Source organism: Drosophila obscura, unplaced genomic scaffold, assembly GCF_018151105.1.
Source record: "Drosophila obscura isolate BZ-5 IFL unplaced genomic scaffold, ASM1815110v1 contig_189, whole genome shotgun sequence".
Classification (NCBI taxonomy): domain Eukaryota; kingdom Metazoa; phylum Arthropoda; class Insecta; order Diptera; family Drosophilidae; genus Drosophila; species Drosophila obscura.
In genome coordinates, this window is record NW_024542777.1 from 1,046,563 (window position 1) to 1,070,690 (window position 24,128).

At 44.4% G+C, this 24,128-nt stretch overlaps 2 protein-coding genes across 3 annotated transcripts in view; one reads left to right on the top strand and one right to left on the bottom strand.

Annotated features, from left to right (window-relative positions):
* Positions 1–4,444: 4,444 nt before the first annotated feature.
* Positions 4,445–5,412, top strand: LOC111066783. The gene is made up of 3 exons (XM_022355634.2): positions 4,445–4,500; positions 4,580–4,744; positions 4,823–5,412. Exon 3 carries the CDS (start codon positions 4,856–4,858, stop codon positions 5,087–5,089), a length of 234 nt encoding a protein of 77 aa, XP_022211326.1. The 5' UTR covers positions 4,445–4,500; positions 4,580–4,744; positions 4,823–4,855; the 3' UTR covers positions 5,090–5,412.
* A 1,193-nt stretch (positions 5,413–6,605) lies between these two features.
* The window catches only part of LOC111066804 (echinoderm microtubule-associated protein-like CG42247), a 34,878-nt gene continuing 17,355 nt past the window's right edge, over positions 6,606–24,128 (bottom strand). The window contains exons 1-11 of one of the 2 annotated variants that reach the window (XM_022355685.2): positions 21,029–21,272; positions 16,553–16,747; positions 10,198–10,314; positions 9,631–10,019; positions 9,422–9,571; positions 9,187–9,358; positions 9,026–9,121; positions 8,550–8,948; positions 8,076–8,493; positions 7,609–8,005; positions 6,606–7,512 (exon numbers count right to left, since the gene is read on the bottom strand). In XM_022355685.2, the coding sequence (XP_022211377.1) occupies positions 7,359–7,512; positions 7,609–8,005; positions 8,076–8,493; positions 8,550–8,948; positions 9,026–9,121; positions 9,187–9,358; positions 9,422–9,571; positions 9,631–10,019; positions 10,198–10,314; positions 16,553–16,747; positions 21,029–21,097 (2,556 nt within the window). In that variant the 5' untranslated portion in view covers positions 21,098–21,272 and the 3' untranslated portion in view covers positions 6,606–7,358. Of the gene's footprint in view, positions 7,513–7,608; positions 8,006–8,075; positions 8,494–8,549; positions 8,949–9,025; positions 9,122–9,186; positions 9,359–9,421; positions 9,572–9,630; positions 10,020–10,197; positions 10,315–16,552; positions 16,748–21,028; positions 21,273–24,128 lie in introns of those variants that run through there. The other variant, XM_041593469.1, reaches the window with a different exon arrangement.

Genomic DNA, 24,128 nt, shown 5'->3' on the forward strand with positions numbered 1-24,128 from the left:
TCTTTCAGCTCCCCATGATATTTTCATTATTTAACTTTTAGTTTTATATTTGAGTGAAAAAATAAAACTCAAAGTTTAATCATTATTTTTGAGTTGTCTTTTTTTTTTGGTCAAACATAATTATTTTGGATAATTATTAATAATAATTAGTATCAGTAATGATTATCCTAAAAACTTAAACAAAATTATGATTGTGTGATTTTTTGAACATAACTTATAATGATTACGGTCCCTGATTAGAATACATACTCGTATATGTACAATGTACATACATTGCTATCAAAAGCAATTAGTTTTGCATTCGGACTAAACATTGTTTGGTTGTGTTTAATTTCAAGTCCCCTATAGGTAAGCAATCCCTCTATCTAATGTAGGTTCTTGTTAAGATAATTGTGGGATTTTTTGAAGCGTTCTTCCCGTTACCCATACAATTATGTGTCTAATGAACTGGGCAACTTAGTAAAACTCGTGTTGATCGATATAAAAGATCGCTTTTGCGAAGATCAAAAGCAAAACCGAGACCAAGACCACCAAGCCAAATGAATTTTCCGCTTTGATCCTGCCGTAGCCGCTCGCCATTGTAGTTGGTAATCGCACCAGGTGACGGAGGCCTCGGCTTGACAGAGGCCAGCGCTGTAGGAAGAGGCCGTGTATACATGTAGCACTGTAGTGACAAGGGAATAGTTTGGAGGTGTCTCTTTTCATACGCCAGAGCATTGTGCGAAAAGTAGCAGTTTCCTCTTCGATTCTCTGCCTCTGTCCTTACTCATCGATCGGCACTTTTGTGATCTTCGTGGGTAGGCCTAAGTGTTGTCTCTCGATGGGCTACAAAATAGTTAGAAAGACACCTTCAATTTGCTTTCAAATAGCCGACAAATTGGGTATACTCGTACTTGGGGCCACCAACATTGATTTTTAGTACGGAATTTCAAGATTGAGAGCCTTTCTAACTAGCACTGCAATTACTCTTAGTTAGTGCGTCTCTCCGTCGCCTTTTCATCGCCTACACATACGGATCGGTACCGCATTCAAAACCCAACTCAATTTGCAACGCTTCTCCAAAATCTTTGACCCGAAATGAAAAATATCTGAAATGAGAACATGACCAAGAACAAAAATGTATCCCATTTGAAACGGTTGATTGGTTTTCTAATACGATTTATGTCTTGTGCGCAGCTCTCTTGTCTCTTGGGTCGAATGGATTCGTTTCACTCTGGTGAGATTCAATAACGAGCTCATCTATCCATGGTAGCGTTTGTTTTCGTTTGCCAATGTTCCAGGTAATCCAGTAAGGAAATTCAATTTCCTCGCCTTCATTTTTCTCGCATAGACGGGCAAGATATTAATTGGAGATTTTAATTTTCTAGGCTTTTTGCTGTACAATTTTTGGCTATTATGCAGAGTTCGAAAACAAATTAAACAAGCTTTGGAAGTTGTAGGGGTATAAATTACATTCGTGTTAGCATCTACAAAGTTGAAAGTTCCATAATGTGAAGGAGATGGAATTGTCCATAAGCACTATGGAATACAGGATTATGATATTTATCAGATGTTTGTACCGCAAAGAAGTACCTTTATGAATAGCCCGGATCGGATGATTATATGAGCAGCCAAAGCAACTCTCAATCAAACAAATGTATTTTTGTGGTAAGAGTCACGCATTTCTTTGTACTTTTACGGAAGAATGTGGTCTAAGTCAAGCCAATATAATATTTTGCTGACATTGTATAAGTTGTATGAAAGAGATTTATAAGTAGGTACGCGCTCTTTAAGGAATTATAAACCTACCATGTCCTATAAAATCATTCATACATACATGTGTATATGCATGTGTTATATTCACATACAATGTGCATTTTAGCTATAAGCCAACATAAGGATTTATCACACAAATATTTTCCATTAAAAATGGCTTTGTTTCTTGGAAAGGAATTGCATTTATATGCTGTGTTATAATTTGTGTATATGTATTGTATTGTGCTCCTTCCAATCTATATTAAATATTAACTAACATTTGACTGTCCGTAACTTACTCAAATAAATATTCAATCTCTCAAAAGTATCGGATCATATAATTTCAAAGGACTGTTTGCGGCTTATCCAAATTTCCTAAGGATTGTAAGGACTCGCTTAAGACAGAAAACCCAAAGGAACACACATTTTTAATCCAGCTTGTGCCGAGTTGAATGGACTCAATTCAGTTTATTTGAATTATATTTAAAAACGTATTGTATACATTATCTCAAGTAAATAGTCAGGTTCATTGACAAAGCTGGCAGCTCCAATAATATTGATTCGTTAGGAAATTCCGAAGTATTTGAGGACAAATTTAGATTGGCGTAATAATTTTAATTTCCACACCGTACGTGCTTGCTTCAATAATTGTTAGAGTCCTATTCTGCAAAGAACTCTACATTACTTTAGGTTTGGAACGAATTGATTTCATCTCGCAGTTGGCGACAAAGTCGCCAAAATACAATTATTCATCGCACACGTACATAACATAACTGACGTTTCTGCAACCGAGACAATGAAAGAGACTCACAAAAATGTTATGGAAGGAAAAGTAAAGAAAATACGGCAACGTTATTTCGAATAGGACGGCTCAAGCGTTGCAAATTGGCCTAGGAGGCCAAAGGATCCCTTTAGCAAAGGACGGGATTGTACGAGTATTTGTGGACATGCACCGTTTAGTCCAAGTGTGCATCCTCGCCCAGGCAGACAAAAGTCATGCCGAGCCTTGTGGAGGGACAAAAAAGGACTGCGCACTTCTGCAGTGTGGGCGAGAGCGATCCATACTTGTTGTTCGGGACACGTCACGGTATTTACCGTCGAAACCCATTTGACATTTGACAATTATTCATTTTTCGTTTTATTTCTTAGAAATAAACCTATGTTGCATCGCACCCAATCGATTGGTTCCAAATCGTTGCAATTCAATTGAGAGCTGACTTTTTTGGCCTTTTTCTTCTTGGCATCCTGTTACCATTTCGTTTCAGCTGTTCGACACGAACTATTTGGTGTTTTACGCTCTTTTCACAGCGAACAAAGTTTCGAATCGGATTGTGGAGAGTTTTGGTTACGCACATATCGGAGTGAATCGAAACTACTCCTACGAAATGATACGCTGGAAATCGCAATTTTCACGTTAATCCTAATTACTTTTGAACTTAATTGCTTAATTAGAAACCATTTGAGTGTGGGAGAGATTATTCCTCACTGAAACGAAGTAGATTTCGATACTTTTTTGGGGGAGTATCCGAATGAAAACAGTATCAAATTCTAGGGTATGGTGTTCTCGGTTCTGGGTTGCTTTTATATTAAATTGATCCTTCTATTTTAAAGCATGTAAGATCGAACTACATGCTATAGAGGATACCTGTATGAAACATACATACATATTCTGTTGCGATATTATTCTCTAAATTCATTGACAGGTAACTAATTTCACCCATTGACATATCATTTTATTATCTTTGATGTGAACATAAGCAACATTTCAATTTTTCTATGTTTTCTTTTATTATTTTTAGTCATTATCTACGATACTCTGTTTTTAGTTTTCTCGTATCTTCAAAATTGTGGCTGCCACAGATTTTCGTTCTTTGTGCGGGAGGAAGGGGGTGGGTCGTAATTTTGAAATACAGTTGTAGCAGTGTGATATCACATGAGTCTGGAAACCAAATTTGGTTTCTCTAGCTCTTATAGTCTCTGAGATCTAGGCGCTCATCGAGACGGACAGACGGACAGACGGACGGACGGGTAGAGGGACATGTCTATATCGACTCGGCTATTGATGCTGATCAAGAATATATATACTTTATGGGGTACCTTCTCTGCGTTGCACACATCCACTTTTACCACAAATCGATTATACCCCTTAACTCTTTGAGTACGGGTATAAAAATGGAGAGATAAAAATGCATAGCGCATCATAACGTGAGAACGGCTGGGCATGTTTTTTTTCGACTGATGCCCTCGGACGAATATACACTATTCATCCACGCCAAAACGAATGCTTCTATCTTCGTTTGCGTTTGGTGAACATTAAGGCCCTACATCCTTCGCTTCCTTGCGATCTGTGGGTGGTGTGCTGTGCGCCACTTTTCGGGATGCTTGCCAACGTTTGAATTGGCTCGAAAACGATACACATTGGGACACAAGGCTCGGCGATGCAACTGTTTCTGTGCCAGCGAATGAAATTCGTACACTGTTTGCGATCATCATAGTCACATGTCAGAGTGTGGGGCGAGACAAAGTTCGCCGGGTCCGCTACGAATCATATTTGCGTAGAAAATTACCATCAGTCTGTGGGGAAGCTTGCTGGCGAAAATGGCTCCTTCTGTTCCAAATCGATGTCATAAAGCACGCATTGTCAAACGCTTCGTTCATAGAGAATTAATTACTATCTTGGTTTTTGTATTTTGTAACCTTTAAATTCTTGGAAATTCCCAATGCCACTGCAAGTGTGCCTCAAAGTAGCTTCAACTAAAGCATGGGGTAAAGGATAGGACAGTGGTCCTTGCGCTTACAGTTCCCTCAGTAATTGCAATTAATTTCGACTAGATTGTCCCGATAGATTGCCACATTATAAATATTTTCATGTCGGAGAATCCGTTACGATGCAATCGATCAGGTAAACTGTACTGTAAACTCGCCTACCTGCCCGAAGGACCAGAGATCAGACCTAACAATGCAGAAGTGATGACGCATTCCTCCATCCCTCGCGTTGCGCAGGTAGAGGGTGAGTCACCATCGGGTATAAAAGCATGCACAGCCAGACCCAGAGTATCATTCGAACTACAGTTCTCCATCTGTGCAGATCGTCGGCACCAATTCTCCATTCAACTGAAACATGTTTGCCGAAGCAGCTCAGCGTTCCAACTCCAGCACTGCTGTGCCGGAGAAGAGCTCTCTCACCGGCGCCGCCACCAACATGAAGAAGCTACTAAAAACCATCAGGCGAATCTTCACCCACTCGAAGGCGGGCAAGGATCTCAGCGAGATCCGTCACACGTGCCACAGCGAGGAGGAGCATCAGAACTGGCTAAACGAACAACTAGAGACCAGCAAAATCTCTCTCCACTGAGGATAAACTGGCGATCCCTCTGAGCATCTGTGATGGGACTTGATTGCATGGTCGATAAATGAGCACGCCGGCTTTAAACTCAAACTGTGATTAAGAGAGCACAAGACTGACCTGCTTCTGTGCCTCGAAAGTACAACACTGTACACACTGCACTATATGTATATAGAAATCTTGAAATGCTTTAACTTATCCTAAGTAATAGCTATAATCATTGTCTTCCATTAGTTTTAGGAAAATTGTCTTCCATGTTTGTTTGTTTAGGGTTCAAAATTAGGCTTAAGAATAAAAAATCCCTCGAGGAAAAAAAAAACTATCTGGTTACATTTTTTACTCACAGATTTCCTCAACTTTAGCAAGAATCTCCCTTGCCTGAAGAGAGCCTCAGAGAAATGTTCTTCCGAAATCGTCACCCTGCTCACCCTGCTCGTATGAAGCTGTGACGGATGGGCGCCTTATATCCGCATGAGGATTCACAGTGATCACTTGAAATCCAAGATATCTACTATCTGCTACTATCTGGGCATTGCCCTAGCCTCATCGCTGGGCGGCTATGGAAACCTTACTAACACGTCTCTTCTTAATGCTCATCTTTCAGGGACATTCGCAGCTCTATGCGGGACGAATTGATTTGCTCTCTCAATTTACCTCGCACTTGTCACGAGAGATGGGAAAACATAGAGCAAAAGAGAGGAACAAGACCGCTAGTTATGTTCTAGTGTTAATTCTTACAATTCGCTTATCCCCCTCTCCACCTAAATAGCTATTTGATTATTATTTTGTAGGTATATATGTATGTATGTATGGCCATTATTTATGATTCTGTGCTTTCGGTTTTCGCGAAATACACGTCCGCGAGTGTGATATCACAGGAGCTAGGATACTGCAGCACCACTCTAAAGACCAATTGCAATATTGTGCAATACAGCTGGTCACCGGCGCTGTCCGAAATCTGATGCGCCTGACCCAGAGCGTGACTTGTGCTTTGACCAACTTCCGAGCTGACCCTAATGTGACGCGTCAGAGAAATAACCGTGAAAATAGGGCTTGTGGCCCAACTCCAATAATACACATGCATGGGAGCAACTCCCTCATCACTTTCTATAAATATAACTCTTTAATTCGATAAAGAATCACAATAAGCAGAACTTAAAGAACGTCGATCTATAGATATTACAATAGCTTGCTATAGCTCTTATAGTATCTGAGATCTAGGCGCTCATCGGGACTTGCGGATGGATATGGCTATATCGAATATATATACTTTATGCGGTCGGAAACCTCTCCTTCTGTGCGTGTCCACTTCGGCCCGGTATCGGGCCATAGTTGGGAATTTACGGTTGAATGCAAGAATGGGACTTTCCCAATTGGAATACAATTGTGATTCTACATGTAACTTACATTTCATCATCAGCGGCGCCACCTGTCGTCTAAGTTCTGACGCAGGCGCTGCCACATGAATGAAAATAGTTGATAGTTCCCGCCATGCCATGGTTTCTGTTTTTTTCAAACTGTTTATTTATTTCAACGCTTATGATAAAAGTTGCTTTAACAATACACATTCGATATATGTATACATGTAAGTATATATGTATGTATAAGTGGGAAGTGCACTTCTTGGTTTTCATTATCCGTATGTTTGAGTGTGTGTGTGGTGAGATGCATGTCTATGTCTGTTTGTCACTTACTCGTACTGCATTTGCATTTGCATTTGTTCGGGGAAGGTACCACCGATACGCCGAGATATAGACTTTGTGGAAGATGAAGTATAGTTTGTCGGGCTTTGACTGCGGCTGTTCGCTTCGTAAAGTTATAGTTGTAGTTGTAGTATCCACCAGTGGCATTTAGAGTTAGTTTTAGTTGTTTAATCGAATGGGGAAGGCAGGGACAAATGCAGATGGCAAGACTAACGGAAGATTCTCGGAGTGGAAGCCGATTCGTGTGCGGTTTGCTCGTGGGTTTTCTCTGTTCAAAAACGTCTCGAAAATGTTTAATTGGAATTTCTTTCGTATTAATGTGCAATTATCTAATATTAATGCTTCGTTCATCTAAAACCAAAACGGAATGCTGGCCAATTGTTTTTTGTTTGTTTGAATCTCTAGCAAGCAGAACACTGTCCAGAATCGAGTCGATTGCAACGGAGTTACTGATAGTCGACAGAGTCACTGTCCAGCAATGTGGAGGAGACCCTCGATGTGCGCCGATTCCGGTTCCAGTAATCCGTGTAGCACGACTCGTACTGGGCAGTGGTGCGCCACGGTGGCCATTTCAGCTATTCCTCGACAATTTCCCACACCATGAGCGAAGCGTCTGTGCCGCCGACCGTGATGAGGGTGTGATCCCCGCACAGGAACCGGGCGCAGGCCAGCATGCCAGAGTACACCTTCGACTCGTGGAATTCGGCGCGCGGCGAGATGCACGGATACCTGTGAAACCGCATCGGATTAGCTAATTACATCAGAGGCATTCCACCGCACTCCCCATCCCATCCCATCCCATCCCATGGCATTGCCGCAGCTCACCTGAACAAACGCAAATATCCCTCGGCATCGCCGGAGGCGAGCATATCGTGTGCGGCCGAGCGACTGCAGGTGGCTACAATGGTGCTGGTGCTGCTGTAGTACCGATTGCTCCACTGGCCAGCCACCAGGAAGCCCACAGTGCAGTTGTTGGTCAGCCACTTGACATCCTTCATGGCAATGGGACTTCGTTCCGGCGACAGCGACTTGGCGTCCCAGAACAGCAGATCGAAGTCAATTGTCACCGTCTGCACAAAGTTGCCGTCCATGCTCCAGTCCAGGTGAGTCAGGGGCTGGGAGCCGCGTATCTTGTTGACCTTCTTGTAGGAAAAACCGTCGCGCGAGACGCGGAAGAGGTAAATGCTGCCGTTCTGTGAGCCCATGGCAATCATGTCCCCAACTGCAAGTTGCAAGAGAGAATTAAGAAAGAGTTGCATCGTATGGGACTTGCTCGAGGTATTCGATCCTACCCTGATTGTAGGCCACACAGTTGAGGGGCGAACCACAGACGCGAAGCGTCAGCATAACCGCTCCGTTCTCGCAATTGATGACCAGCAGATGGCCCTCAGTGCTGCCCGCAGCAAGAGTGCCAAACGGATGGAAGGCCAACGCCACACACTCGTACCCCGTCTGAATGGTCCAGATCAGTTTGTTCTTGCGCCACAGAGCCACATGCTTGTCGTGGCCAGCCGTCGCATAAAGCTCGTCATCCGGATGCGCAGCCAGACCCCAGAGCTGCCGGCCATGTCCAAAGACCACCTGGGTGAAGCGGCGCTGCAGCGAGCCCTCGAGGATGTTGTTGCGGGTTGTGCCCACGTAGATGTTGCCATCGTTTCGCCCAGGACGCTGAGGATAAATGGTTCGCACGCCGCCAGCGGCTTCGGGAAGCTGTCGAGTCACGAGAATAAATGAAACAAAGCTCTCCTAGAAATGAAAACTACCACCTTAGTATCGGCTATCTTTTTGTAGTTCTGCAGGGAGTCCCAGGCAGCTATCTTCCGGTCCTTTTCCCCGCCCGACAGCAGCGTTCCCTCTCCCAGCATGATCAGACAGCCGATGCCCTTGTTGTGGGCCTCGAACTCGGTGCGGACAAAGTACGCGCCATCGGAGTCCACAGAGTAGATGGTGATAAAGCCATCCGAGTCGGCCGTTATGACATCGCCGTCCGGCTCGAATTGAACGCTCGTTACATGCGAACGCGATGGCTGCTTGACAATGTCCGTGCGCTCGAAGAATCCATCTTTGCGTCGATGCCAGAAGGCCAGGTGGCCTCGCCCGTGTGTGATGATGAGATTATCATCTAGCGGATGGAATGCGGCGCCCGACAGGCCCTCCTGCAGCGTCTGCAATTGCCAAGTGGATCAGCCCAGGGATTAGTCTAGAATATTGCTTCATATGTTGGTTTACGCTTTGGACTTACGGCCACTTTGCCCAGCAGGTGACCCCATTGCCATTGCCAAACGGACAGGATGCTCTCTCGGCCGCTGTCCACGGCGAGGATGTAGCTGCCTCCGTTCTGCGAAGTAAGGTAGAGGTATGGGGTTATTTTCTCCGGCTACGTGCGTCATGTCCAAATTTTACCAGCTGCGAGAATGCCACGGCAGTGACGCCACTATCGAGTTCGCCCATGCCAAAGACGTAGAGTGTCTGCAGGGACTCTGTGCTCCAGATCCGGACATGCGCCTGCGACTTGCGATCCCGCCCAGCCTTTTGGCCCGAGGCCACCAGCTCTCTGGAGGGATGCACATCCATGCTGGCAGAGATACGAATCTATAGACTTCTGTGGGATCTATTGCGGGGTAATAGCTACTCTTACCACATAATATCTTCAGTGTGGCCGGTGTAGTGGCGCTGGGCATCCTCGTCCCGATCGAATAGCACGGCCACAGCGGCCACGTAATAGAGCAGCTCCCCGGAGGGCAAAACCCAAAGGTTCCGGCGAGCATCGATGCCACGATATCCATGGCTGAAATAAGTTACTTGATAGGTACAGACGGTACAGTGAATACTCCCATCCCAGCTTACACCCATTGGAGCTGCAACTTTTTGTCCGGCGGCGAATTGTCAGCCGGCGCATGGTGAACGGGCGGATAAAAGGTACGCCTCAAGCCCCTGATCGTAACCTTGGTGGGCTCCTCCTTCATGATGTCCAGCATGGTGTACTCCCCGTTCGGGCGCAGGATCTCACTTTCCGGCGCATACAGTATTCGCGGGCGACTCTTGCTCCTCGGCCTTGCCCCACGCAACGGCACCTTGGGCAGTTCATCCGTGGGCAGTATGGGGGCGGCGGCCACCACCGAGGGTCTCGAGCGCGACCGTCTGATGGGCGAGCCGGCAATCAGAGCAGTCCCCGTGGCCAGGTAGAAGGTGTCCACGTCGGCGAACTCGTTCCGCAGCTGGGAGAAACTGCGAACCTGTGTGTGAGCGTGAGTGTGAGTGTGAGTGAGTTGAAGGTGAGAAAACAATTTGTCAAATCATTTTGCAAGTTTGGGTTTGGGTTTGGGTCTGGGTTGGGTCGGGCGGGCTTTGTTGGGGTCTTCATTAAGTTATTAGGCCGCGTCAAGGTCGCCGTTGCTTACTGCCGCTGCTTACCTCCTGGCCAGTGCCTGTGTACATTTTCTTTGCTCCGTTAATTTTCAGCACTTGACCCAAATCCTCGAGAACTTCCTCGAATGGCTGCGAGGTGCGTAGGTTCAACAAAACGCGACACTGCAAGGGGGAGAGCGAGAGGGTGTACTCGTAAGTGGGATTATGCATGCATGTAGATGTGTACACAGAGTCACGTGTTAAACATGGTCGAGTAATTAGTCTGGCCCCAGGCATACATACTCGTATACCCACCCATACGTACATGTATGTGTGGCCCTTCAACACATTTGACTTGACCTGCGATCAAAAATTTAGTCACGGCACGCAACTTCCGCTCGGGTCCTGCCTCGGATCCTACCTACTCTGGGACCCACTAATATCTATAATTATATGCTGTCGTCGCGACGACTGTTTCTCCTCCCCCCCACTCCCTGTGGCCGCGGCACCGTCCAGGGCCACATCCATTTCCACTTCCAAGTCCACTTCTTTGGGGCGCTTTCCACAAATCGAGTCTGTGACCTAGTTTGCGTTTTATTTTAATGCTTAATACATTTTATTTGTTGGGTGGCTGCCGACGGGGAGGTGGATGAGTCAAAGTCAGAGGCAAAGGCAAAGGCAAAGGCAGGGACAGCATTGTTTGCCTTCCCCTTGATGTGAATGTTGGATATTGCTGCTTCTGTTGTTGTTGTTGTTGTTGCACTTGAGCTTGTGCTCTCATAATTGGGTGAGCCCCACTAGCAGCTCGGCCCGGACCGATGGGGCGGCCAGAAGGAGGACGCGCTTTGTTGCATTTGCCGGTTGGCGCTTCAGGTTGGCTTTGCTGCTCTCCCTGCTTACTTTTCGAGTGGAACACTTGAGTTATAATGACCTTCAGGGCCCTGATAACAGCTATTCACGCGTGCTGAAGAAGAATCTGTCTTTGTGCCGCTTCTGCCATCGTCCGGCTCTGCCTTCTCCGCTGGAACCGCCACACGGCATTCCCATTAAATTTAAGCAGCTGCCAGACCACGGAGATGGGAGATACCTCTGTTTTCCCTACTCCCCACGCCCCACGCCGGCGACAATTGGGCGAGTGAGCAGACGATAAACTTTCGCCGTGTCTGGGCAAACTCGGTTTAATTTATGTATTTAGTTGGGCTTCGAAGAAGGCGTCGGTTTAATGGTTTTATGTCCGTGTTGAGTGGTTTTCCCCAGCATCTCTGCTACTTAATTTCCCGACCAGATCCGACTGATTGCCAGCAAAAAGAAATCAGCGTAGTTTCAAGTTCCCTTCTGAACAAACCCACATCCCGTCGCGCATTATTTAAAATCACAATTTTAACTTTTTTTTGTCGTAAAAGTTCGGAATTAAATATGATTTTTGGTTGCCTTGGTTGACCAAATATTAAAACTTTTTGGGTATAATTTTCAAATCAATTATTATTATCGAAGAATGCCATACATACACACATATGTATGTACGTACGTAAAGCATTGTAATTAACACCGGATAAATGGCAAATGGACTTTTTTGTAAATCTCAGATCTCAATCGAAGTTGTTAGCCCTTTTTTTTTGTATTATTATCTGAGCGATTTGTCCTTTCCACCAGATGGAAAGGAAACCACTTCCGATCTTATAAAGACACCCGTCCAAGTGTAGTTGTAAGGCACCAGCGGTCAAACAAATAAGAGTTCTTTTCTAGTAGTATTTTTTGGTCTATCGAGCCTCGGACTTCCAAGAATTCTCATATATGTACATGTTTAGTCCGATGCAAAAGCAAACATTTTTTTACCGTGCTTTTTGTTTTCTTCTTTGATCTATCGGTTTCTATTCGTTGTTGTCTCACTTTTTCGTTGCTAGTATTTTGATTTACAGTGACGACGCATGTCCGTTATGGGTCGTTAGGTTAACTGGTTCAGGTGTCGTCCTCACCGGACTGGAGCCAAACGATTGTTTGAAACGGCCACCTTTCGCCTCTATTTATCACAATATATTGATGGCTTATCAAATCGGTGCACCTGTGGCCTAAGGTCCGGCGAAAATATTTGAAACGAAGTTGCTGACGGAATGGTTTTCCCAAGCATAACTGAGTCCTAGAAAGGCTATAAAAAGTCTACAGTAGTTCGTTAAACCCACCTAACAAGCTCTTTAAGCTCAGTTCAAAATCAATTTCTCTTGCATACAGGAAATTGTACAAAAGCTTTTCCTTCACAGCCCCAATCGAGTGTCACTCAATTTGCCGGAAAATGAATTGAAGGGACAGAAGCTGAAAGATGCTTTTAATAATTTCGTGCAATGCATTTTGGGACGAGATGCAGACGGTCCATGTCTCTGCCATAAATTATGCATGGATATCTCTCAGTCCCTCCCCTTGTACGCGTGTGTGTGCGTGTGTGTCACACAGATATGCATATATAAACGCATACTCGCACAGGGGAGCTATTCACAAGATGTCCTGATGATGTGCAGAGAGAGGCCTCGGAATTGACTACTCGTATAAACAAATATAATTATGTGAGCAAATAATTGCATTACCGAGAACGTTGGCAGCTCCAATCACGTGACCCCAAACAAATGGCGTTTGTTAAGCCAATTACGTGCACTTTTCGTATGGGGATTCGGGCTCGGCTCCCTTCCCCATTCAGGTACTGCGCGTGGGGGTGGCAGTTGAAAGGGAGGGAGCAGGAAGAGATGCCAAACAGCTGCCGGAAGGAAACGGGCGTCGACGTGGACACAGGACCTTCATCTGGCTGTGCATTCTGTGTCCTGTGTGTGATTTAAATTTTCAGCATTTCTCTCCGCTTTTCCCCTTTCCCTTGCCCTCCTTTAAGGGGGGTTTTTCCGACATTCAATCGTTGGGCCGCTGCATGGCTGATTTAATCTTGGTGACGTCCAAACCACTCCAATTTTTCAAATATTTTCGTTTGCTTGCTCCGCTCCGATACAAAGGAATTCCAATAAAACACAAACATGCAAAAAACAAAAGACGTTAAACTGCAGGGGCAGCAGAAGCGGCAGCTTTGTAGTCCTTGTTGTCGTCATCGGCAACGTCCGTAGAGTTGCATAAAAGGGACCAAAAGCTATTTAAATGAAAACGACGGAGCAGAATACACAAGTTCACACAGCGATTGCGGCTAAATCGGATCTAAGAATTATTTATGCCAGAACTTTAATGGAAAACATGGAAGCTCGTTATGTACATATGTACATATTATATTATGTGCAGCAAAACTTCCGAAGTCAGGTATTTTTCAGAGTCTGGACCCTTTTAGATCGAATTGACAATTCTCTGTGGGAGTGCATTCTCAGGCTGTGGCAACTGAAAGATCGGTTATTTTATGCCTATTTTATTTTGTCTTTTTTAGTGTTTGTGTTCACTGAAAGTCGCATGGGGAAGAGGATGCGAGAATGTTGTCATTTCTACACCCCCGTGGCTGTCCTATACGAAGGGAAATGCCTATACATATCTATATATCCTGAAATGCGTAAAGATTCGTGCCTCATGCATACATTAGATGTCATGTCCATAAACACACAATAACTGAAGGCCAAAATTGTTTCATACGTCAAACACCTGAGTTGCACGTTGAGAGTCAGCCAACAAACAAAAGCAAAATAAAATGTGACACGTTGCACTTTAGATTGGCAAACGAAACGCCCAAGCCCTATGGGAAAAGTTAAAGTGTGCTGCTGCTGCTGCAGCGAACTCCGCAAATATTGAGTAGCATGCCATTATGCATAGCCATTTATTGTGCCTTTCCATCGCATTACCCGTGCGAGCATCAGCCGGGAAGCAGGGGCACTTGATGCAGACATTGATATACTCGTAGATGTAGATGTAGTCGCTCAAAACAGGGCCCAGACGCAAACAAAACCAACAGACACAGACACAAACACAAACATAGCAAAAGACACGGACACAGAAGCAGACGCAGACACGAGAAGCAGGAAACAACTGGGCTACGTGAGGTACAGTGTCCATTGATTATGGGAAATAATAAGCTCAATGCCTGGGCTTGTATGTATATGTATTATCTTTGGCATTTTGCATTAGGGTCTGCTGGGCTAGATTGGGGCGACGGAATCTTAAAGCTTCCTTCCAGATCTATGGCCTCTGAAATATGTACATGTTGGGTTGGAAATTCTTTATGTACAAAGTAATCTGAAACATATCAGTTTCGTTAATTATGTAAAACATATAACCAATTAACGATTGCCGTCCACTATTTTCTCGCGCCACTGTGCTCGGGGGAGAAGGCAAAACGATGGAATCGGATCTCCGAATAATGTACGTGTAGTGGAATCGGCGTCAGAACTTGGTGTTTGGCGTACTCCCTGCTTTCAGCGAATGTTGTACAAAATATATATTTTAGCCAGGACTTCGTCCTTTGGCCCGACCGACAACGACAGCGACGATGACATGTCCTTGGCCTTGGTCATTGAGCGCGTGCACTGTTCGGTTGAACAACAAAAGCAGCGACTACTACAGTTTCCTCTTTTGCAGTTGCTGTCGGTTGTACTTTGGTCAAATTTGCATTGCAAACTCCATTAAGTGGGTCTTGCGAGCGGGGAGCGGAGGTCTGACTCGCTTGCTTTTGTTGTCGGCTATTTTTCCATTGTCTGCCATTGTCTCTCCCATTAATGGGATTCGATTTAGGTCTGGCAAACCACTCTCCGGCAGACGGACAGAAAGTTTTCCTACCTTGGATTGGGTCGATCAGACGCAGCGAATCCTCGGCCAAGGTTGAAAGGGCCTTGATCACGCGCCGAAAGGTGTCGAAACGCCCACAACGTAATGTATTTTGATTCATAAAGCGGCACGAATGCCCCACCTATTCGGCTCGAATCCCGCCTGAGAAAAAAAGGGCTACAAAAATTGTACTTGCACTTAGCAAAATTACCATAAAACGTTACTACGACAACGGCTTTGGAGGAGGGGAGTGGGGACGAGGACGACGACGGACCACGTTTATAGTGGCAAAGCCAATTCATATTTTAAAGGCATTTTCGTAATAATAACATAAATTACGAGACTGCTCGGCTAGAGTGAAAGGGAAAGAGTTATGGGGCCGTTCCGTAGTACCGTACCCCAGATGGCAGGAGTTTCCCAGGCCGTACCTTGTTTTTCGTCTGCTTTCTTGTTTTTAAGGGGTATGTCAGCGGAAATTACCAAATTGACCGTGGCTTCAATTTTGTTGCCGTTCGCTGTTCGCCTGTTTATCCAGCCGCCTGCCTGGCTGCCTGCCTGCATACCAGTACAATAAAACACAAATTGCAGACAATTGATTTTCCATATGATTGCTGCAGGGCCCCGAAAGTGGGCAAAGGTTAATTGCACCCTTCTTTCGGGCTCCCACACACCTTTCATCATTTTTTGAATGTCAAAGTGAATGGGTTTTTGTTGACTGTCATGAAAGTTTAATCCCTGCACTTGCACTGGTAACGATTTAATAGAAAATGTATAATAAATTGGGAATTATAATTGCGCAGTCATTAAAGCGAGACCGAAAACCGAGTCGAAAAAATGGGATATTGCGTTTGAAAAATGGCAACCGCAACTAATGATGGTCCCGAGAGTGGGTTCAAGAGTTTTCGCAGAAAAAACGAACTTTATTCAAATGTGTGTCCTGGGCATATAAATTGTCGAATTATTTATGCGCTGGATCCCTTAATGACAGATAGTCAGTTCTGGGGTCAGAGAGGATAAAAAAGGGGAGCAAAATAAATAAACTGCGCTGACCATTAAATATTTATGGCAAATATTTATATAAACAAAAGCGAATCGGTTTGGCATTCAATCGACCTCGGAGTTGGCCCCAATTTTTTAGCCCACCAGCGAAGCTGAAAAATAAACTTTCGACAAAATGCATTTCACTATTTGCCAGGTGAGGTGGCATCGCCATAGCAGCTATATGCTCGTGCTCTTATTTGTATAAAACTTTCCGCATTCCTCTGTTCAATATTTAAGAACATTTTTATCGGCTGGCTTTCCGCATATTTCGGCCATCACTTTGCATAAATTTCAATAGACTTTGGCGGCTCGGCCTCGGCTACAAGTGTCCGACACTCTAATGCAATAGTCAAACAAATTTACATAAATATTGCAGTCCGATGCGCGCTTTAATCGCGCCAATTAAAACATTTGCCCAACGCATCGCTGCCCCAGCACAAATACCGATGTACCGAAATAGCAAAAATTCTGGAAAATGCAACGCACGAGGTGCAATTTCGCCAGATTCCCCCACATCCGTGCACTTCAACAACAAAAATATTTGTGTGCATTGTTGAGGACCTGGACCTCGGTGGGCTGGAACAATAAATATCGTACGAGTCTGCGATGTCGGGAGAGGACTCCAAACCCCGAACCCCCCACTCACCTGCACCGAATGATCCAAATTATTGATGATGCGTATCACACGGCCGGCACTGCGCTTTATCGAGCCTGATGTGGTCGATAATGTGCCCAAATCCGCTTCCATTATTGAGGGCTTCCGACTGGCGGGCTTGGAGCCCCAGCCCTGATTTCCAGGCGATGCATACCACATCCCGTTCTTCTTGCCGTAACTGGCAGGCTATTCGAATAAAAGAAAATGAGAGAGATAGAGAGAGAGAGAGAGAGAGAGGGTGAGTGACAGAAAGAGAAAGAGAGAACAAGAGGGGGGAAGGTATGGCAAGTGAGAAACAAATAAATAGTAAAAGTACGTGCGAATTGCTGAATTTTTGGCAACGGGCTACAATCCACTTCCCATCGCCCATGGTCACTTCCAGCCCCATCGCCATCCAAACCTCATTTTTACATATACAATATGTATATTGTGCGTACGAGAATGCATATGCCACATTCAGATCGCTGCCATCGACATCCCCATCGCGGCTTTCGCGAAAAATTCCTCGCAAATCTGGAATTAATTAAATTGTTTTGCAGCACGCACCGCTACAGCTCTGGCTTGACCATGGATGTGGACCTGGACACGCAACCACTCACGTCACCCCAAAATGCCAAAATCAACCAAATCTCATCCCCGCAAACACTCACGCACTGCCAGATTGTGTGCTCTTCGCAATACGAGTATGTACCCGTATCTGTGCGTGAGGTTGGGTTGATTTGGTTGTCTGTTTCTGAACTTTTTCCTCTCGCCCTTTTTCGGCTAAAGGTATCAAAATTGCTCGACCACGGCTCGGTCTTAGATAGGAGTTCGTGAGGGGACTGCGAAAGATGATGGTACTGTGAAAGGATGGGAAGAAGAGCTTGGCATAAATGCAATAATAGAGACAGATGAGATACTTCTGATATCAGTACGTTGCACACATAGAATAGTCTTAACACTTCTCGTTGAATACTCTTTACACTTATAATTGTATGTTAATTGCTCGTTTGTTTTGCATTTCTTGTGATTATTTCGTTTTTGAGTATTCAGTTTTGCGAGGAGTCTATTTCTGGCAATCCCTTTCGCTATCACGCGCTCATCTCTACACCGTTCACTCTGCCGCCAAGCCAAAAACTCGAATAGAAATCTGCCTAGCTGCCAATGTACATATGTACATACATACGAGTATGTGGATATTGGCATGTTCTTTTATCTCGCTGAATGATTACAGCAACTGACAGTGCGAGATTAGTTCGGCCAAAACTTGAATAAATTATCAGCAGAACGCATCGAATCTCCCGCCGACCCATCCCTTAAGTGTTCGATGAGGTTAATCATACATACGGGTGCTCGTACTCGTATTCTTGCCGTAAGCTTTCCATTTGCCTAATCATCAGTAATAGCCACAGGCCTCACTGTCGTTCGAAGTTGAGAAGTCTTTGACAAATATTTACATATATGTACATATGGCCTTCTTGATATTCGATTGAGGAAAAGGATACTTTCATTTGCGTTTTGGCCATTCTCTCACAATCAATTTGACAAATGCATTTATGCTGTTTTTCAATTGTTTCTTGTATTTTTCACATATTTTGGCTATACCTGTACAGAAGTTTCTGTTCTATGAGAACCAGTCAAAATAAATAAATTGTTTAATTTAATTTTAATTGCTTTCGTCTTCCTACATCGTCCGTCGTTGACGTGCTTGTCGTTTGAGTTCCTTTCGTTTGATTTAAAATTCGTAGGTAAAAATTCAATTTTAATTCGGGTCCGATGGATTTTCAATTTAATTTTCCTTCTGGCTCTCCCTCTCTCGTCTGGCCGCAATTGATTCTTCACCAAAGGTGAGGAAAGAAAGGCCGGTTGAGGGGGAATAAGGGAGAGAGGCAAGGGCGATACACTCGTACAATAATTGTAAACCGAAAACGGGAGCCAGAGGACGAAACAAAAACTGTAAACTGAAATTAATGTAAATTCGTTTTTAACACAATTCCTCAACCAGCAATTTTACGTTTTCTTTGTCGGGCCGAAGCTCCTACCCCCGTCTGACCCAAAATCCGAATGATGTTTGGGTCTGGGTCTGGGTCTGGGCCTACGCTCTTTGAGCGTATAGAAAGCTTTTTGCGGGAGCCCAGCATGTGCACAAGGTTACAATCAAAATCAAGGCTTTTAATTGAAATTCAACAAAATGCAAAAATTCAAATATCCTGCCTGAATATGTGTGGGTGTGTATATCTGTGCTTTTGGAGATTTGGTTTGTGCAAAGCGTATACGTATGCATGTGTCAATGATTGCTTTCGTCGTTGGGATTCGGACTGGCACTGATACTGTGAGTGGGAGTAGCAGTGGACACACACGTGACGGGACGGGAACTCCCTCTTAACCACCGGAAAAAATCAATTAAAAAATATAGTATCGGCAGAACATAATAATAAACATTTATGTATGTCACCCATTAAATCACGAATGAATATATTTTTATTCAATAAAATACCAAAAAATTCTAGCGTTTTTGCGATTTGTTCTCTAGCTGAATACTTATCCAAAAATATTTGTCTGGCTATTCGACCTGTCACTAATAATATCTCTAATAATTATAATCCATCAAAATTAATCGAATTTTATAATTAGTAGTGGTAATGCGATTATTTCTGGAGTGTTTCCGATATTATTTCTAATTATTCAAAGCTTATTTAATTTTTCCTGTGAAATGTTTGAAGCTAAGGGCATACTCTGCGGGAAAGAGAGCATGTTAACTTGTGAAGAGATAGGCAGCAGACTTCATATTCTCACAAATATTTTGACACTTATTGTATGCCTGTCTATCTGGCGAGATTCGGAAGCACCAGTTGAACGCTTGGAAATTACATTTATGTATGTCCCATTATTATGTTAGGGTGTTGAAGCATTCGATGTGGTACAGGAAGACTTCCCTTTATGTTTGTATTCAGCAATTTGTTTAAATACCTCGTGACTGACTAAATACAATTTTATTTATTTAAGCATAAGAGATTTACAGGATACTTATGCGGGAGTGCGGGAGAAATTTAAAGCAGCGATTGGCCTAGCCAAACCCTTGGGGAACGGCACTCCTGCTGGACTCCCACTTGGGGAAGTGCCGGCTGGTTCTGCCACTTAGCAACTATCATCAGAGCCGATCCGAGCCGAGCTGGGGCAGAGGGCTTGGGGCAGCTTGGCGAAAAGCTTAAATTACGCGCTCAATTAAACTTTAAGCAAGTTGGAAGAGGGCGGGCCGCAATAAAAAAGGGGCTGGGGCGGAATCTAAGCGCAACTTCAAAGCCCTTGCCCCGTTTGACGTGCAGCCTCGCAGAAAATTCAGTGAAGCCAACGACAACGCAACGACACAACGTGACACAACCTAAAGGCGCTGATGTGGGGCGTGGCAGCGTCTGAGCGGCGACGGATTAAGATGCCGCATTTTACGCATATTTAAGCCAAAGCCCAAACCCCTGTCCCCTAATAATCTAGTGATTATTACTTGGGGGAGCCAGAAGCGAGATGTGGGTAGCCGCCTGAAATGGATTTTTGTTCCGACATACTCGTAAGCAAATAAAATAGTTTTCCCGATAAACTGGTAAACAAATAAATACATATTGACATTTATGTCTGTGTTCGTCCCGGCCCCCTCCTGGCAACGCTCGTTTAATGTTTATTGAATTTAAAATTTATTTACAATTTTGCGTATACTTAATTTAAATGGGGGTTTCACCTTTTGGTGGATTTGCTTGTCATGGAATGGAATGGATCCCGGAAATCCAAGCAAATAAAATTGATAAGCGAATAATTGGTCAATTCCGTTTCACTGTTTGTTGTAGGACCTAATTGAAACCAGGGATCCAAGCCTAAATTCTAAATTCTTCCTCTTAAATTCTTGTTCTGGAAGTAGTTTGATTTTTTAAGCACAGCTCCCTACTCTCCTTACCCTCCGTTTGTTTTTCTTTTGCTAGCTAATTTAATTTCACAACCAGATATTCCACTTGTTCAGCAGTTTAGAGTAAATTCGGGCTAATGCAAATATCATACTCAATATGGGGCGCAGCATAAATTTGGGCTGACGTGGCACACGCCACACGCCACATGCCGCAAACACACACACACTCCCATGCCATAGACACGTGCAGTTTGCCAGCATGTTTGAAGGCGAAGTGGAATACAATATTTAAAATTGAGCATACATCAACAAAGGCAGCCTGACAGGAGGACAGTATGAGATGCAGCGGCCAGCACACGTAGACCATTAAAAAACACTTAGAAAAACAACAAAAGTCATTTAAACTTTCAGCCAACTTTTTTACCAACCTCTCGCTCTCAGAGGAAAAAAATGAAATGTGAAATTAAGAGATGTGTGTGAGAGGCAGGGAGACTGGGGGCCACTAGAGATATGTATGTACATGTACATGTACATATATGTATATGTGTATGTGATGTGCCGGACACGGACCCGGTCTCTTTGTTTGCACTGACCCAAGACTTGGTGGGGGATGTGAGCATCACAAAGGGCGAACTTTCCTCGCTATCCTCGTCGATGTACATTTAAGCAAAAGTTTCTTCCTCGTTTCCCAGGGTTTACGAATGGGAGTGGGTGGGCGACAGCGAGTGCGAGTGTTCGGGGCACTTTTAATTCAGTTGCACTTTTATCCGCCGCACGGCATCAAGTTGATATAAAAAGGCGAAGAAGCAGCACGAGAGTGCAGCAATAAATGTAATTTTCTGCGCGCGTTTTCCTTCGGCCTTAAGTGAGTTAATTGAAATCATTTACATTTAATTGCACTTTAAATGAGTTAATACGTGGCTCTAGCTGGGTGTGCTAACTGGCTGGAGTGCTATGGCTATCGGAAGGTATTCGGGCAACCGTTCACATTTCGTTTAGGTTTCGCTGGCGTTCGCAAAGCAACTGTCGACAGCTCCAGTCAATGGAAATCTAGGCACTGAGGTGGTGTCCCTGTCCGTGTCCTGCCACGCTATGTCTTACGTTACGTTCCGCCGCGTTACGCTATCCACAGCACCGATTGACCAGGTTTATGCATGTATGGCGCTGACGAATAAACATGCATGGGTGAGTATAGGTGTATATATGTACATGGCGTGTATGTGGAGAATATTCAAATTGGCAACTCAGCACCACACTCTTGAGGCACCACTCTGCCACACTACTCACTATATCCCTCTCTCTCCCTCGCTCTCTCTCTCTCTTTCCCTTTCTCTCTGCAAGTGTACATATACACTCTTTGTACTCACTCACTCACATTCGCGAGTCCTGCTTGTGTACTCATATTTCTTGTATACTCGTATTTATTTATTGTTTAGCCAAATCAGGGCCGTCAATCTCGAAAAAACTTCGCGGCCATTAGCCGCTACTTGCCTCCTGCACCTCCCTCTTCTTTGGGTCACTGCTTCCACCACTCACCGCTGTAGGGCGCTGTCACTTGGCGGGAATTTCGCGCCAAAAACACGGGCATACTCACACAAGGACACACATACCAATATCTACATGAGCATAGTATCTGTGTTTGGCCTCTACTCTCATCGGGGGGCATTTACACATTGCTCTGTTGCTTTTGCTTTTGCTTTTGATTTGTCTGCCTCAAGAGAAACATTTGCTGCATGAGGTGGGCATTTAGGCTTTGGTATCTGCTATGCTATGCCGTGCTAGTACCACGATGGCCCCATCCATATTGAATGTGAATCAACTGGGACATCGATAGCTTGTCTACAGGAGATGCTCTAGTTAGAAACACGGGGGGAGCTAGTTCTTCAGCAATTTGGGACATTTTTTAATGTTTCTGTTACATGCATCAGTTTATATTTGGTTGAAGAGTTAATGTACAACTTAGTTTGACAGTACCCTTATCTAAATTTTGTAACTTTACCATTTTGTACAACCTGTTCTTTATTCTGTTCCCCAACTAATACGACGACTCGAATGAAATATATTCCTATATGAGTGTGCGTGCCAAAAGAGCCATATAACTTTCACTGGCGAAAGGCTCTACACACGGCGGGGCCAAGGAAGAAGTTAAAGTGGAGCGCTCTTGGGTTTTCCCGCTGTTTTGATGTAGCTTTTGTTGCAGGTTTCTGAGACGCCACTTGCCACTTGCCACTTTCGCTCTCCGCCTTTGGCTCTCGCATTGGTATTCGTATTTGTGTTTGTGTTTGTACTTGTGTTTGCATTGGTATTCGTATTGGTATTGGTATGGAATACCAGGCAATTTTGCGTTGGCTCTGTGTTGACTAGCGCTGCAGCAGGTGGCACGGGGGCAGAGGCCTGGTCCGGTCCTGGTCCTGTTCCTGTTCTTGGTCTTGGTAAGTTGATGTGGTAGTTTAGCTTATTGCTTTTCACTTTGAAGTGGCTTATATGGATATTTATTACCATGTCGGTTGTATTTGAATTTCTCTGGCAAGCAGCACGCTCTCTGCTCTCTGCTCTCTTTCCTTGCAGCCGGCCTGGGTCTCTTGGTGCTGCTTTTTCTTTTGGTTTGGTTTGGTTTGATGTTGGGTTTTTTGCACTAGTATTTGCCTTTGATATGGTGGCCTAGGGGTAATACTTCAACGACGTTGTTTGCCCACTACGCCTTTTTCAATTTTCCTTTGCTCTCTGACCAATTCCCTCTGATTGTTTGGCCTGTGAATGAAAATGTATGAAATACGTGGCATTTCTTTTCCACCCAGTCATTGCCTTTTGGATCTCTATAGCTATAGCTGAGACTCATTTTCTGGGGCCCAGCTCGGAAATTATGGAAATAATTAGAATGCACTGAGAGAAGGAAGAAGCCACTCCACACTCCCAAGCGAATTTCCGTGTCTGCCTGCGGTCGTTCGGGCTGTCATATTTGTTTGTGGCGCCGACTGCTGCACAAATGAATCGACCAAATGGGTCTGGTCTAACATAGTCTGGTCTGGCATGCTGATCTGTTCTGGGGTCGCTTATTAAATATTTTGTGGGCTTTTGTTTGCTTTGTCTCTCTCGGTGTTTGTTGGGCTGACTGACATTTAATGCGGTTGTTCAAACAAGTTCCGGCTAACTGCTGAGTATGCTCCTCCGCAATTATGTGTTGCCTTCCTATATGGGCAGCGGTCCACAGGGCCTGCCACTCTTAAATTCCCCCACAGTCTACCTTCGGCCTCCGAAACATTTATCTTTGAGGAGAGAGTATATAGTCAGAAGCATGGTTCAAATTAATTTTGTTAGCTCGACCTTTTTGGCCATTTGTTGTGTTTGTGTTGCTGCTGCTGCTCTCCACCAGAGCGTGTCGAAATAAATCGCCCTAGTTCTGTTGCCTTGCTCTGACTTTAATTGAATTAAATTGATTCTGCTACACAGTCATCAATTTCTGCGCCAGGTGAGAATGAGCAGAGCTGAACCGCCACTTCTTCTCCTCAAGTTGACGTTTATAAATAGAGTTTTCTAGTCTGGAAGCTGGCCTTCTCTGTCCCTCTTAAATTTGACATGACAATCAACTCAGCTCGGACACGTATTAGACACACACACAAAGACACGACTCGACTCGACAGGATCCGATGTTTATGTTTTTCCAATCAATTGTGTCACAAACATGGCTATGAA